At 45.2% G+C, this 15,000-nt stretch overlaps 1 protein-coding gene across 9 annotated transcripts in view; it reads left to right on the top strand.

Moving 5' to 3' along the window:
• LOC121677771 (voltage-dependent R-type calcium channel subunit alpha-1E) overlaps nucleotides 1-15,000 on the top strand; it is a 154,355-nt gene that overhangs the window by 110,483 nt on the left and 28,872 nt on the right. For 8 of the 9 annotated variants that reach the window (XM_042056758.1, XM_042056756.1, XM_042056752.1 and 5 more), the window contains 13 exons: nucleotide 1; nucleotides 626-679; nucleotides 1,436-1,477; nucleotides 2,435-2,521; nucleotides 4,156-4,365; nucleotides 5,080-5,192; nucleotides 5,835-5,947; nucleotides 6,421-6,552; nucleotides 7,170-7,239; nucleotides 7,675-7,792; nucleotides 8,268-8,335; nucleotides 9,092-9,183; nucleotides 14,038-14,330. The exon at nucleotide 1 is cut by the window's left edge and continues 115 nt beyond it. In XM_042056758.1, coding sequence (XP_041912692.1) covers nucleotide 1; nucleotides 626-679; nucleotides 1,436-1,477; nucleotides 2,435-2,521; nucleotides 4,156-4,365; nucleotides 5,080-5,192; nucleotides 5,835-5,947; nucleotides 6,421-6,552; nucleotides 7,170-7,239; nucleotides 7,675-7,792; nucleotides 8,268-8,335; nucleotides 9,092-9,183; nucleotides 14,038-14,330 — 1,393 coding nt within the window. The remainder of the gene's footprint in view (nucleotides 2-625; nucleotides 680-1,435; nucleotides 1,478-2,434; nucleotides 2,522-4,155; nucleotides 4,366-5,079; nucleotides 5,193-5,834; nucleotides 5,948-6,420; nucleotides 6,553-7,169; nucleotides 7,240-7,674; nucleotides 7,793-8,267; nucleotides 8,336-9,091; nucleotides 9,184-14,037; nucleotides 14,331-15,000) is intronic. The other variant, XM_042056759.1, reaches the window with a different exon arrangement.

Below are 15,000 nucleotides of genomic sequence, written 5' to 3'. Positions count from 1 at the left end.
GGTGAGAGCCCCTGTTTCCGCGGTCACTCGCAGTGCCTTCCACACCCATTCAACGCTCAACAAAAAAAACACACTACTGCAGTCAGTGAGAAAGACACACTACTGTGGTCAGTGAGAAAGACACACTATTGTGGTCAGTATGAAAAACACACTACTGCAGTCAGTGAGAAACACACACTCCTGCAGTCAGTGAGAAAGACACACTACTGTGGTCAGTAAGAAAGACACACTACTGTGGTCAGTGAGAAAGACACACTACTGTGGTCAGTAAGAAAAACACACTACTGCAGTAGTGTTCCAGTTTTCTCATTTGTTGTTTCATGGGTAAGATGCATGATTTATGGAAAGAAATGGTGTCACAAGAGAGGCATGAAACTACTAGTATTGTAGACTTTCATAAAAAAGAATGGTATGATATTGACAAACTATAGTAGTGTAGAAATGTAATAGAGTAGAGTATGAATTCAAACATTTGATCAATTGCTCTACAGGAGTTCTATAGAGGTGGAACTGAGCATCAGGTATTCTATGAGGGAATGTGTTTTGTGCGCAGCAAATGAAACCCTTTTCATCCAAACTTACAAAGCCCATCTCATTCTTGATTATTCTTTTGCCTTTTTCTCAGAGGAGGTAATGCTGGCCGAAGAGAGTAAAAACTCAGGGCCCTCTGCTCTGGATGGTAAGACTGGATATGAAACACACTTTCCACCCCACACCACCCCACCCCACCCCACGTCACCCCACCCAGATCTGCCAAACCCCACCACACCTCACCCTTCCCCTCCCAGACCTCTCACCCTATAGCTGTGTGCCTGCAGTGCTTCTCATACATTATTTACTGCTTGTGCTTCAGCTGTGGTAGTGTTCTCCTAAACCAACTCTTCTTTTGATCTGCCCATCTCCTCCCTGGCCCAGACGTTTAGCTTGTGAGTGTGTTCAATATCCCCCTGCCCATATTGCCATTCTGACGCTTGGTGTTTCTATTTTTAATCAAATCTATTCTCTGCACCAAGAGTACACTCTCAGCAGCAAGAGTATAAATAATCCAATCTGCAGCTTTGACATGATCCTCAGCCTCGTCTCAGGAAACTCGTAATGGAAAGTCTAAAAAAAAAAAAAAGAAAACGAATCTCTTGTTGGATGGAAACCTGTTGAGGTGTGTAAGTGTATGCATGTGTGTGTCCTGTGCTAATGTGGTCCGGCAAAAACTCATCTCGGCGAGCCAACGCTCCAGCATCTGTAATGAGGAGCCAGTAGAGAGGCTCAGAGATTGCTGTTCAAAAGCCTGCAGTCTCAGGCGCCGTCAGTAAACGTCTGAACATGCCACACCCATGCATGCACAAAGGGTTATGACCTTTGTGAAAATTGAATCATGTTTCTCTTTCCAAACCGTGCACCAAGCGAGTCGTTTTTTCATTCAAATGTTGATTGACAGCTCCCGACACGCTGTCTGAATGGGAAACAGACAGTAACCATGGTGAGGAACTTCTGTTTATTACTCCTTGCAAAATCTCCTTGTTCCTCACAAACCAAACAAACCTTTCCCCATTCGTTCATGTGGTTAAACACAGACTTCAGATAGGGCCCTGAAATCAAACAGTGGCATGTTAAGAGTACTGATAAGCTAAAACGCACAAAATAAGAGAATCCCTGGCTTCTAGTCCACAGATGTGGCGGCAGTAGTCGTGAGGGAGCTACTATTTGCTGAGTGATAAATACATGACATGTAATTGCCTTGATTCATGTTTACATCTCCGTTGCCATGGTAACTGTGAAATAGAATGTGAGGGTGCCTTTGGCAAAATGTTGAGGCGAGTGTTACATGACCTAGTGAGAGGGAAAATGTAATTTTTAGGAATTCAGAACTCTATCGGGACTTTATTGTAATAGAGGTGCATTTGCTCTGTGCCAGTGCATATCTTGGTTACATTTTGCCAGCCGTGCATTCCCGTGTCCCTTTGCTTCACTCCAGCTAATTATGGTTGTTATATGTAGCAAACCTCTTATTACTGTAACATGCTCCTTTGGATGTTCAAGAAGCTATTTAATTCAGACTTGAAAGCCATCTTTGACATATTTAAATGTTTTGCACATGTTTGAAATTCGTGTGTGTTTTATGACAACTCCACAGTTGCTACATATATAATTCTTATACTAATCAATTCCCTGCAGAGAGATTAACGTTTGATTTCATCATACACTGTGCTTATGCACTAAGTAGTGTGCATATTAATGGACTCATTTAGTATTTATTCAGCTTTGCCTCTGTAATCCGCTAACCATGTCTTTTCTCCACTTATGTAGTCTTTGTGTTTGTAAATACACATAATATTTTGGAGTTGTCATTGTGTGTTTCGTTATGTATTTGTTAGTGTCTATATATGGCCAGTGTAAATGTTAACTTGATGCTAACATGAGGTGTGTTTATCTGCAGTGCTGAAGAGAGCCACCATAAAGAAGAGAGGAGAGGCTATCCACCGGCGGCCAGGGGACGAACAGTACACAGACATCCCCTCCATGGGTGAGGCATATAATATTAGTTCTGTAAGATAACCTTAGAGTCTAGTCTTAGGCTTAGGCTTCTTTTTTATTATGATCTTTACCGAGAATAGCACTCTGGATTCTGAATCCAGTGATCCAAGACTTTTTCATTGATATGGACTTTTTTTTTTTGCTAAAAATCCAAAACTGCTGTGTGTGTGTGTGTGATCCCTCAACACGCCAGTGAAAGGGCACTCTTGGTGAGTAGTACTGTTGGTTCCTTTTAAGTGCTACAGTACATTCTGTCCTTGGTTGGGCAAAGGGAGATTCCGTGAGCAGGGCCCCTGTCATTCTAACCGAATAGACAGATTTGGGTATAGTCAGCGTATAACGACCTTGAACGGTCAGGTTATAGCTGAACCCTGGCCCCTGAAGAAAGGAACAGATTGTGTGTGCACACAGTTCGGCCTATTTCAGGAATCTCTGGAAGAGTTGTAACTGCTCTGGGTGTTGTCTGGGTGACAAGGATCACTATCACTGGTTTGCTACACTTTTGACTCTGAAAAAAAAGTTAAAATGGTAACACTTTACTTGAAGAGTGAGTTCATAACACATTCATAGCAGCTGTCATAAACTACACATAAAGCATTCATGACTGTTTCATGAGACATGACTCAACATTCATACCAAACCTTTCATGAATTTGGAAGACAGAACGACGACAACTTGTCAAAATAAAAGTCCTACATCGTATTTGTGTAACATGGATACCATTCATTTAATCTCTCCAGCCTTTGTAAATATTTCATGAATATCTTATGAAGTCTACATCAAATGTCACTTTACTATACAAGTTGTGAAGTATTCATAATCACTGAGTTTAACACTAGGAGGTAAACTAGCCTACATTCAGCTGACCCATATTTGTGTAACCTGGAACGGTTGGACATTGCCAGTAGCAAAAAAAATCATCTGCAAAGGTTACATCATAAAACAAATATATTTTTATGAAATAAAAATTATTTGCTTGACCATGTTCTGTCTTTTTGGCACTGGTGTAGCCCATTGACTCAGATGTGACGTGATCAGGTAAGACGTTTGGACCAAAAACGTTAATGCTGCTTTGCGACTTTTATTTTGAAGATTTCGTCGTTCTGTCTTCCACATTCATGAAAGGTTTGGTATGAATGTTGAGTCATGTCTCATGAAACAGTCATGAATGCTTTATGTGCAGTTTATGATAGCTGCTATGAATGTGTTATGAACTCACCCGTCAAGTAAAGTGTTACCGTTAAAATTCAGGAAAAACAGTTACAATTCTGGAACCAACTTTCGGATGACATCAAAAAGGCCCCAACAGTAAACAGTTTTGAATCTAGACTTCAGAGACCAAACTGTTCTCAGATGCCTTCTGCTAACTGCACTGAGTTATAAATTCTGATTCTGCCTTTTAATGATTCTATCTTCTTTTATTTTGTCTTTTTTAATTATTCTTTATGTTTAAATGATTTTACCTTGTGCATTTTATGTTTTCTTTTTTATAAAATCTTTACCATTTACACTATTCTTTGACTATTGCCCTTCTATGCTTTTATTTCCTGTTTCCTTTTGTTTCCAATACTCTGATTGGCTTCTCCCCTCGTGACTCCTCCCCCTCCCCCCTGTGTTTGCCAGGCATGCCTCTGAACAGAGCCAGCATCAGGAGTGCCAAGCGTGGGCCCACAGCCTACTTCCGCCGCAAGGAGCGCATGCTTCGCATCCAGGTGCGCCGCATGGTGAAGACGCACACCTTCTACTGGACCGTACTGGGCCTGGTGGCCCTCAACACGCTCTGCGTGGCCATCGTCCACCACGACCAGCCAGAGTGGCTCTCCATTCTCCTCTGTGAGTCCAGTCCTGCTGTCCTGTATTACTAACTAAGCCTTGTGTGGCAGCAATGGTCAGTAAAAAACAGCAAGTCTCAACCCTCAAAACAGAGCTTCTCTGTCTCTCCTTGTGTTTGTAGTGCTTTATCAATTGGCATTTTTTTTTCTTCTGGTCTTTATTTTCTCTTTGTTTTGCTGGAGCCCCCCCTTTTAAACAAATCTTCTGTAAGGGATAATGTATTGTACACCGGTCATTATCGGAAAATAGGTCCCAGCAGGCCCTGACGCAAAGCAGAAGGGAGTACATTATCCCGCTTATTATACAGCTACTGTACTTGCCAAGATGAGAAAAGAAAGTTTGCCACACAAATAGAACTTCAAAGTTTCAGATGTTGCATAGCACAGTGTTACTTGCTGACTTTCACTTTCAATGAAGTTCCATTGTGATACGTCAGCAGACTACTCGTGAATATGATATGAAAGACTTGAATCAGAAGCACAAAATCCGTTGCCATTGACGGTCATTATTTTTATCGGACCTCCAAACATTGGGAAGGCCCATTGATGTTAATGGAACTTTCTGCAGCATTCTGAAGAGCCGTATAATAACGTGTTATATTATACCTGACTGACTTATCATAACACCTGTTTAAAACAGCCATAGTGTTTGTAAAAGCTGAAGTAAACACAAGTCAAGAAACTGAACCTGTAAATACTCTATAATGCATTGCAGACTATGCAGAGTTCCTGTTCCTGGGCCTGTTCCTCATGGAGATGTTTTTGAAAATGTACGGCCTGGGACCGCGGCTCTACTTCCACTCCTCCTTCAACTGCTTTGATTGCGGAGTGAGTGCAGTCTTTTTCTCCTTTCATATCCAATCACACACACACACACACACACACACACACACTCAGACCAAAGCCATTCACATGCATACACACACACATACACACTCTATCTCCTCAATGTGCTTGGGAGGACATATTAAATAGGTGTCAGTGCCAGAATAGGAATGAGAGGGTTCTGATGAAAGCGGAAATTAATATTATGCTAATTTAAAGAGATGGAGTGAGGACAAGGGCTGCTGCTATCCCATTGGCTCTCACGCTGTGGAATACAAATACATCCGTTGAGTGTTTTTACGAATTCAGTTCATGCATGGTGAAAGCACTGCTCTTATCTGGATCAGGTTTGTCATTATAAAAATACAACATGTACTACACACATAGCAACAGGTCAATTGAATTCACTTATTATTATTTAGATTGCACCTGCTTTCAGGTATTACAGGTTTAATTCAATATTTGCAGTATTAAAAAAATCTATGTATCTGGGTAGCTAAAAATAGCCACACAGTCGTTTCTGAATTTTGTTTGTACACATGTGTCAGTGAAGTGCATGTGATGCAGTGTATGTGTGAGCTATGGAGCCCAGGCGGGCGGGCTGGCTGGCTGGCTAACGGGGTCTTGTGACTGGGGCTTTGGCAGGTGATCGTGGGGAGCATCTTGGAGGTGCTCTGGGGTTTCTTCAGGCCCGGCATGTCCTTCGGCATCAGTGTCCTCAGAGCCCTGCGCTTGCTGAGGATCTTCAAGATCACCAAGTGAGTGCCCAGAGGCGGACGATAAGCCTCAGCGTCCCCCTGTGGGGTTGTGTGCTGGCCACCGCCTTATAGTGCCATCTCACCGCCCCGTATTTCCCCAGGACTGAGCCTGGAGGGTGTCAGAATGGGCTTAAGGAGGATCATTTTGTTCCACTTAGTAGTTTTCTTTTATATGCTCATCCAATCAAAGTTTTAAAGTTAAATAATTTTACAAGCATTTTAAGACCTGTGTTATGATTGTGTTGAGAAAATTATGACAGAAGTAGTACAGTGTATCACCACTGAGACTTGAAAAATAGGTCCATAAAATGAGTTTATAATGTGTTTTGATGTGCAATGTGTTCCATCCTGACTGGAAAGTTAAATTAAGACTATCCCCAGATCTCTTCACAACATCGCTGTAAAAATTTAATAGCACAAGGCATGCCTCTCATTTGGACTGGTATTGAGATGTATGTGAACATGGCCGCCAGGTACTGGGCATCTCTGCGGAACCTGGTGGTGTCCCTGATGAACTCCATGAAGTCCATCATCAGTCTGCTCTTCCTCCTCTTCCTCTTCATCGTGGTCTTTGCCCTGCTGGGAATGCAGCTCTTTGGTGGCAGGTAGGACCCACCAGCCAAAACCACATCATCATCACCTGTGTCTTCATTTTGTGTCTAGCCATTTTGGTGTTTTTCTATGCAAGAGAAGCCATAAAATAAATTGCTTGAAAAACAGCCAACAAGCCATTTATAATTGTTTTATGTTTTCAGTCGTTTGTTGTTGTTGTTGATGTCTTTCTTGGGATCTGCCCGACATTAATGTTATAGCTTCACTCCTCTCCCCTGCCTCCCGTTCCTGGTCAACTGAACCAAAACGATGACAAGATTCAATTTCAGCCCAGCAAATAGCGGCACGTCGGGTTTTCATCTTTGTGGCTCCCATCGGGTTTGTCGTGACAGAGCCTGAATTCTTTGGAGACCACAAGCCAAACATTCCACTTTATTACAGGGGGAAATATAAAGCTGCAGACAGGATAAAATAAAATTAAAACAGAAAGGAAGGGGAAAAAAAACAAGATGAGGGGAAAAGGTTGACTCCTTTTTCCAAGGGAGAGGCAAACAATCTAATTTAGCGAGGCAGGCAGGAAGCCAGTCTACCTGAATAAGATCAATGAGGGAAGTGCAGATGCCACTCAGATGCCATCCTCTCCTCTCTCTCTTCTCTCTGTTGTGTGCAGGTTCACCTTCGAAGACTTCACGCCCACCAACTTCGATACTTTCCCAGCCGCCATCATGACTGTCTTTCAGGTTAGAGATCAAACCGGTATCTCAAAGCAGATTTTTGAATAGAGGAATGTGGAGTATAGGGTTTCTTTTTTTACAAAGATAACGAAACCTTGCTGGAATTGAAAATTGTAAAGAAATTGAAAAGAAATTGTAAAAGCCATTGAATGATTTTAATAGACCATATAGAGCACCCAAACAAATATGCAACTTCCTACTGTTTTACAATACTGTGTTACACAGTGCAATATAATCCTCATATTGGTATATGAGACATGTGGCGATGCACCCTGACAAAGCAAAGGATATTAATGTATGTTAAAGAAGGTCTTTGTAATGTGCCGTTTCTGAAGAAGGGTGTGCGTGTGTGTGTGTGTGTGTGTGTGTGTGTGTGTGTGTGTGTGTGTGTGTGTGTGTGTGTGTGTGTGTGTCCATCTGCTGTGTGTGTATGTCCCGCAGATCCTCACAGGAGAGGACTGGAATGAGGTGATGTATGACGGGATCCGCTCGCAGGGCGGCGTGAGGTCCGGCATGTGGTCGTCCATCTACTTCATCGTCCTCACTCTGTTTGGGAACTGTATCCTTCCACAGGCCTCCGCCAGCGCCCTCACAGCTCACAACAGACAACGCTGCCCAGCCCACTTGGAAACATGCCATGAATGTCAACATGAAATCGCTTATGTTTATACCAAAGATTCTAGAGCGGAGCTCTGTTCTAGAATCTTTGGTTTATATCTTTATCTCTGAATGACTCTTAACAATGTGTTATCTACCTTTCCACCATGAATGTGTAAATTGAACTGTTAGTAACTACTACTTTCATTCCCTCTTCTACTTTTAGACTTTTGGAGTCTCATTCATGCCATATGCCATATCTTTGAAGCACAATATACAGTGGAATAGTGCATTTTATTTAATTAATTAATTAAATAGTTTATTTTTATGTACGTGTTATGAATAAAAACACAGCATGGCTTACAATGGTTCTCTGACCAAGACATGTGATGCAGCATTTAGGGTACAGCTCTGTCCTTAACCCGGAATGTGACCAGATACACTCCTCAACGTGTTTTTGGCCATTGCTGTGGACAATCTGGCCAATGCTCAGGAACTTACGAAGGTAATTTTTTATTCACCCCCAGTATCGCTGTCATACTCTCTCTTGTCCTCCGAATGTGACATTCAGTGATAAACAAATAAATAGAATAAACGCTGGTCGTTGGCTATTGTAGTCAAGCAGCCTTTCGGTCAGGCTGCAGCAGTCAGAGGAGCTGGCTGGAATGTTGAAACAGAATGTGCGGGGCTTGATCATCTGTGCCAGAAGACCCGGTGCAGTATGGTGCTCAGAGGGTCCGAGCCAATGAAACACTCAGTGTAAACACATCTTGCAATAATGTGATCAGTACTGACTCATCCATAAGTAATTACACAGCATTTAACTGGCTTTGAATCCCCGTGGACATATGTTTGATATGGATTCTTTGGCACGCCCTGCAGTGTTAGACTCTCATGTGCGTTTGCATACCCAACTGACTACAGTATGTGTGTTACTAGAGTACTCCACAAGAGTGCAGACCACATATTTCAGACCCAGAGTCCTAAATCAAGCCAGTCTTGCATGCTCATGTACGGTCACGTACTGCACCTGTATTAGCTTGTAGCGTTTATGTGAATGTTGCATCTTACGGACAGGCCATGTTGATTCTTGAGGACATGCACAACCAATGCACTGAAAAAATGCAGGATACACCCTGAGTTATTAGGAGTTTTCCTGTTTGCAGTGTCTATGCCAACTGTCGTCAGGGTGCATTGTTTATCATGTATTGTAATTGAACTGCTGCTGCCCAACAAGTCCTCATTCACTTGCCTCTGAAAGGATGAAGAGGAGGAAGAGGCGGCATTCAACCAGAAGCACGCCCTGCAGAAGGCCAAGGAAGTGGGTCCCATGTCGTCCATCATGTCCTCAGAGTAAGTGGCGAGAGCGGGCCTGCCCTGCCTGCCTGCTGGCCTGCCTGCCTGCCTACCCCACCACTGGCACTGGAGGTGGCTCTGCACCAGGGCATCACGCTGACTAACACCTACTAACCCCTCAGCCCGTGTGGGCTCTCTGCTGTCTGACACCCCCCTCCCACACACACATACCCCGCACCCCCACGCATCCCCGGGGGTCCCGTAGCACTCCCATCTTCCAAACACCGAGTTAGAGATTGGCAGTGTGCACAGACCTTCACATAAATAACCAGGGCAGTCTCAGTAACACGCACACCTCCTTCTGCTGTACAGGTTAAAATACTGTAGAGAGGGTAGCAGAGTAGTGCCTTATGAAGTGGCATATGTCGAGTGGCTTTGTGGAACGTGTACAACCGGAATGAAACTACAAATTGTTTATGGAGAGCAATTAAAATGCCAACACAACCACAACATGCTGCTTCAGTTGCACAAGAGGGAAGGCTTTGCTTGTGGAGAGCATTTTTCAAAAGGGTTAGTGTTTAGGAGCAGGGGGACAGTTGTTCAAGTCAGCGAGCGGGAGTCGTAGGGGATTGTTCAGCAGATGGACCCCCCCCACCCCCCCACCCCATTCTCTTTCCCCACCTCCTGGTTTATGTTGCACCAGTATAATTTGCTGCGAATGGAGCAGAGTGTGTCGCCATGGCTACCGGCAGGCTTCCGAGCCGATGCAGGGGATGAGTCTATTATGTTGTCATAGAGACAGCTTCAGCCGCCTCCGAATGAAAACACTGAGCCGGGGTAGAGAATTTCCTCGCCATCTCCCCCAGCCAAAGATCCTCTCCCTGATTTCCCCGTTTGTCGGTTCCCATTGGAAAGCAGAGTGGTTGGTCTTGAGGAAGAGGTGGCTAGAATAGACCTGAGGGTCAACCTGATGAATGCTATTGGAATGGTCACTAAGTGTATTGCTCCTAAAATGCTTTGTATTGCCTGTGTGAGGCATGTAGCTACAGTGAAGCATGCCGCCACATGGAACAGCAGTGGACCGGCTGGTCTGCATGCTGTTTTAACCACTGACTCTGCATTGTATGGAAGCATAGGAAAAATTGAACCAAAGACAGAATTTGCCTTAGGGACCGCTGAAGACAAATGAGCAGAGAAAGCAATTTGTCTCTCAGCCCGACAGAGCACAAATCAATTGAATATTGCATAAAATGAGTGAAAATGAACCAACAAAAATGCCACCAGCTAGTTGACAAGACATTAGATGGCATGCTAGGTAGGTCTGATATTCCAGAGAAAGAGAGAGTGTCAGCAGGGGAAGACATTGCAGGGAAGAAAAGTAGTAGAAACACAGTAAAAACCAGGGGAAGCACAGACTGTCTGGGGTAAAGTCCTTGTCAGAATGCATCTATTAGATGTTTAATATCACCGAGCTCTCTGGTTCTCTGTACACTATGCAGAGCCTGATCTTTGGTTGCCTGACGTCAGTGGAGCTGTGAGGCCAGCCGTGAGTGAGTGTAGGGCCAGGGTGCATGGCTAGCGTTTGGGGGACGGCATGCCCTCTCAGGCGGGACCTGACCTGAGCGCAGGTGGTTGCAGCATGTCCACGGCACTTTGGGAAACCTCTGCATGAGACCTAGTGGCATGACTCCTGCAATGACTTAGCATGATTGAGAATGTCTTGACTAACACACACACACACACACACACACACACAAACACAAACACAAACACAAACACAAACACACCCACACACACACACACACACACACACACACACACACACACACACACACACAAACAAACACACACCCCCACATACACACACACTCACACAAACATGCTGCCATGCACACTGGGAATGCTACCCTTGGGGCTATCTGTCTCTACTAAAATCTATGTTGATGCTTCTGCCAATGGACCACCATTTATACATGTTCTATTTCTGTGTCATGTTTCTCCAAAATGTCTGAGCATTTCAAGTTTTTGATACAAAAATGTTGGTGTTGCACATGTTAATGTTGCTCCTTTCTCTAATACTGCTACCATCTTGTTGTCGTGTGGAGCTTTGCCTACCCTGTGACACAGACCAAAATATTCACAGACCCAGTTTTTTGTGTTAAGATTAGATAGATACCTTTTTCTCTACCTTATATCATTTTGTATAGATGTTATCTCATTGACCACATCATTTGCTTCAAGAAAAACAAAGACCTAACTCCATGTCTATCTAGAAGATTTGGGAGTAGGCTACCCTAATTGGTGAATAGTTTTATTGTTAGCAACGGCTAGCTGCTGTCATTTTGAACTGTGTCACAGGACCTGTTTTGTCTGAGTTCTCAGAAGCACTAATGTCTTGTTTTCAACCAATCGCTCATTGATAACACGGACCTCACAAGAGTGCGGGTGCGAGTACGAGTAAGTAGACACTGTCTGTTCATTACAATTTCCACGCTGTCTGCTAATATCATGGCGCGGGCGACACACTTCCGTTAGCCATCCCTATCCCCTATTACCACTTTGTCACTCTCTCTCTCTCTCTCTCTTTCTCTTTCTCTTTCTCTTCCTCTCTGTCTTCTTATCTGTTGGGTGTTGGGCATGTCACTGCCTTCTTTCCATTTTATCACTGCCTTCTTTAATCTTTCCAGTTCTGATTTGCCATTTCTCACTGAGTAATGTTTCTGACAAATTGTTGTTTTTTTTCCACATTCCACAACTTACATGGACCTGGGCGCTGGCCATAGATTTGGGGGCCTTGTGATTTTGTTTAGTCAATGTGCCTACTAGGAAAACATATATCAGTATTTTAAGTCTACAAATCAGATCTTGCTGAGAATGCTAAACCACACTCATTTTGGCCCATGCGAACATTGGAATACTTGCTGCTGATTACACAGAGATATATTATTTATCTTGTCTCAGTGGGTCCCAAAATAAAATCTTTAGTCAGTGCACACATCCAAGCCACCACAGAATGTGGCTTATCATACTTTCTGGTGTAATTCAGTTACAAGCATGATTTCACTTTATTAAGAAAATAAGATAAGGATTTCTCAGTTCTAAAAGCCTTGAAAGAGTAATATGTTTGAAGGAATGGAACACTGCTTCTACAGTATGTTCTATTGTAAATAACAAATATCAGATCCTACCAATAATGAGATGTTATCAAGTTACTGGTAATAGTAGACGTAGACTGTTGCTGAGGTTATATTTGTATTATTGAGGCAGCCGTGGCCTACTGGTTAGCGCTTTGGACTTGTAACCGGAGGGTTGCCGGTTCGAACCCCGACCAGTAGGAATGGCTGAAGTGCCCTTGAGCAAGGCACTTAACCTCTCACTGCTCCCCGAGCGCCGCTGTTGTTGCAGGCAGCTCACTGTGTCGGGATTAGTGTGTGCTTCACCTCACTGTGTGTTGAGTGTGTTTCACTAATACACGGATTGGGATAAATGCGGAGACCAAATTTCCCTCACCGGATCAAAAGAGTATATTATATGCTTATACTTATATACTTATACTATTTGTAGTTGTAGTTATTATGTTTGAAATGGGATCGAATCAGGTGAGAGTTGTGTGTTTTGTTGACTGGGCATCCTGAAGGTGTTTGTGTCTCTCTCTTCAGCAGGCGGAGGAGGCCCTACCTGTACAGGAGGCGCGCCATTCACAGGAGCCGGCCTGCCTACTCCCTGGAGGAGGCGGAGAGGTTCGCTGAGAGCTCCCGGGCGCCGTCATTCAACTCCTCTACCTCTTTCATGTCCAGGCGAGAGCGTCGTCGTCGCTTGACCATGTCAGTGTGGGAGCAGCGCACCAGCCAGCTGCGCCGCCACCGGCAGATGTCCAGCCGCGAGGTCCTGTACAGCGCCAAGCCCGGCGAGGAGAACAACCACCAGGAGCTCCACCGCAAGCCCACACTCTCCCCGACCGACGGCGGCTCGTGCCGGCTGCCCAATCCCGTCATTGCCCCCATGGTGGCGGCCGCTGCGGGGGCTGTGCCCGGAGATGCCGCCGCCGGAACCACCGCCACTGCCACCCTGCCCATGGATCTGACGCTGGGGGAGAACCCGCTAACGCTGCCCGAGCCACCGCTGAGCCTGCCAGAACCGCCGCTGCCCATGGATCTGCCGCTGCCCGAGCCGCCGCTCGTAGCCGACCTGCCCAGCCCCGACGGGGCCTCCACACCCGAGGCAAAGCCGCAGGCCGCACTGGACGGCAAGCAGGGGGTCACCAACCACTACCACCACGGCCTGGGCGCACGCCGGATGCATGAGCGGAGGCAGAGGGTCGCGCGGAAGATTCGGTCGCCCGTGGGGGACACGCTCACGCCAGACATGGGCGGGGTGAGGCCCAGGAGGCCCCGGCACCGCGAGGGCCGGGACGGGGGGGAGGCTGGCGGGAGGGACTCGCAGGAGGAGAGCAGCCGCTCGGTCAGCAGGGAGAGAGGAGCGCCGGACGCGGTCGAGCAGGAGAACCGCGAGGGAGGCACTGGTCACAGAGAAACATCTGGAAACGAGCAGAGGTGACGCATGGGTAGAGGAGTGGTGGTGTCAGTCCCAATATTGACTTAGTTAGGAGCACCTTTCTATTCTGCTTGTGCTTTTCCACAAAAATGAGTCATTCTCCAGGTTTTCTTGACATGAAATGAGGTGTAGATTGTGTGGACACAAAACTAGAAGTATCCCTATTCCTCAACAAAAATACATTTTAATGAGCTCTCTGTTGTAGAGTGATGTAGGCCAGCACTGGTCTCTGGGGCTTTGTGTGAGTGTATTGTAGTTCATAGAATATGATAGATTGTGACAGTATTACCATAACGAGTCCAGACTTTTTGTGTGATGGAGGAAAAAAAAGCTCCTTGTTCTCTTTGCCCCAACCAGCAGGCACAATGACCCAGAATTCTCTGCCTTTCCTGACCTCTTGTCCACTACGCCCGAGTCGAGTTCGCCCCACGCCAGGAGGAGGGAGGAGCTCTCCCAAGACGACCGCGCGACTCTACAGCTCTCCGGTGACCCAGATCCTGACCCTTCGGACGGCCCCAAGGGTAGCGGAGAGGGCGATGGCAACGCCGACCCATCCAGCCTCTGCCAGGACAAGTCCCCCCTCAGCAGCAGCATAGTCATCGAAGTGACGGACGTGCATACGTCCGCACTGGAGCTGACCTCCATGGGTGGTAAATGACATGACCTTTGACCCCCTTACATCTCACTACATGATGGAGCATATGGGTATGGTTATGACTGGGGTTATGGTTACTCTAATGGGATTTGATTCTGTTTTCCAAACAAACATTCAAGGCAAATATGAAAATCTATCTATCGCTCTCTTTTCTTTTTCTTTTTTCTCTCTCTCTCTCTCTCTCTCTCTCTCATCATTTGTGATGTTAGTCTCCTTCCATCTGATTTTTTTAAAGATTGTCAAGGGTGTCATGTTACCCTGTAACCCCCCCCCAGTGTTATATACCATATGTACTACTGTATGCTGTATATCAAGCATTAGCATCAAATTATCCCAAGAAGCTACATCTTGAGATAGTTGTTAGGGCACACATGGCACAAAAGATCTGTAATGAGTAATGAGCATGCATGCGATCTAATGTGTAGATATGACTTCATGTATTACTTGAGTTATTTTCTTCCTCTCTCACACATCAGAGTCAAGGGACATAATGCTGCTTCATGGTGTATCTGGTGGTGTTGTGTAGGTGTTGCTGGGATCATGTAGGTTGTTGGTGTTACTGGGATCATGTAGGTTGTTGTTGTTACTGGGATCATGTAGGTTGTTGTTGTTACTGGGATCATGTAGGTTGTTGTTGTTACTGGGATCATGTAGGTTGTTGGTAT

Source organism: Alosa sapidissima, chromosome 12, assembly GCF_018492685.1.
Source record: "Alosa sapidissima isolate fAloSap1 chromosome 12, fAloSap1.pri, whole genome shotgun sequence".
In the NCBI taxonomy this organism is placed as follows: domain Eukaryota; kingdom Metazoa; phylum Chordata; class Actinopteri; order Clupeiformes; family Clupeidae; genus Alosa; species Alosa sapidissima.
This window is presented reverse-complemented; position numbering and strand designations above follow the sequence as displayed.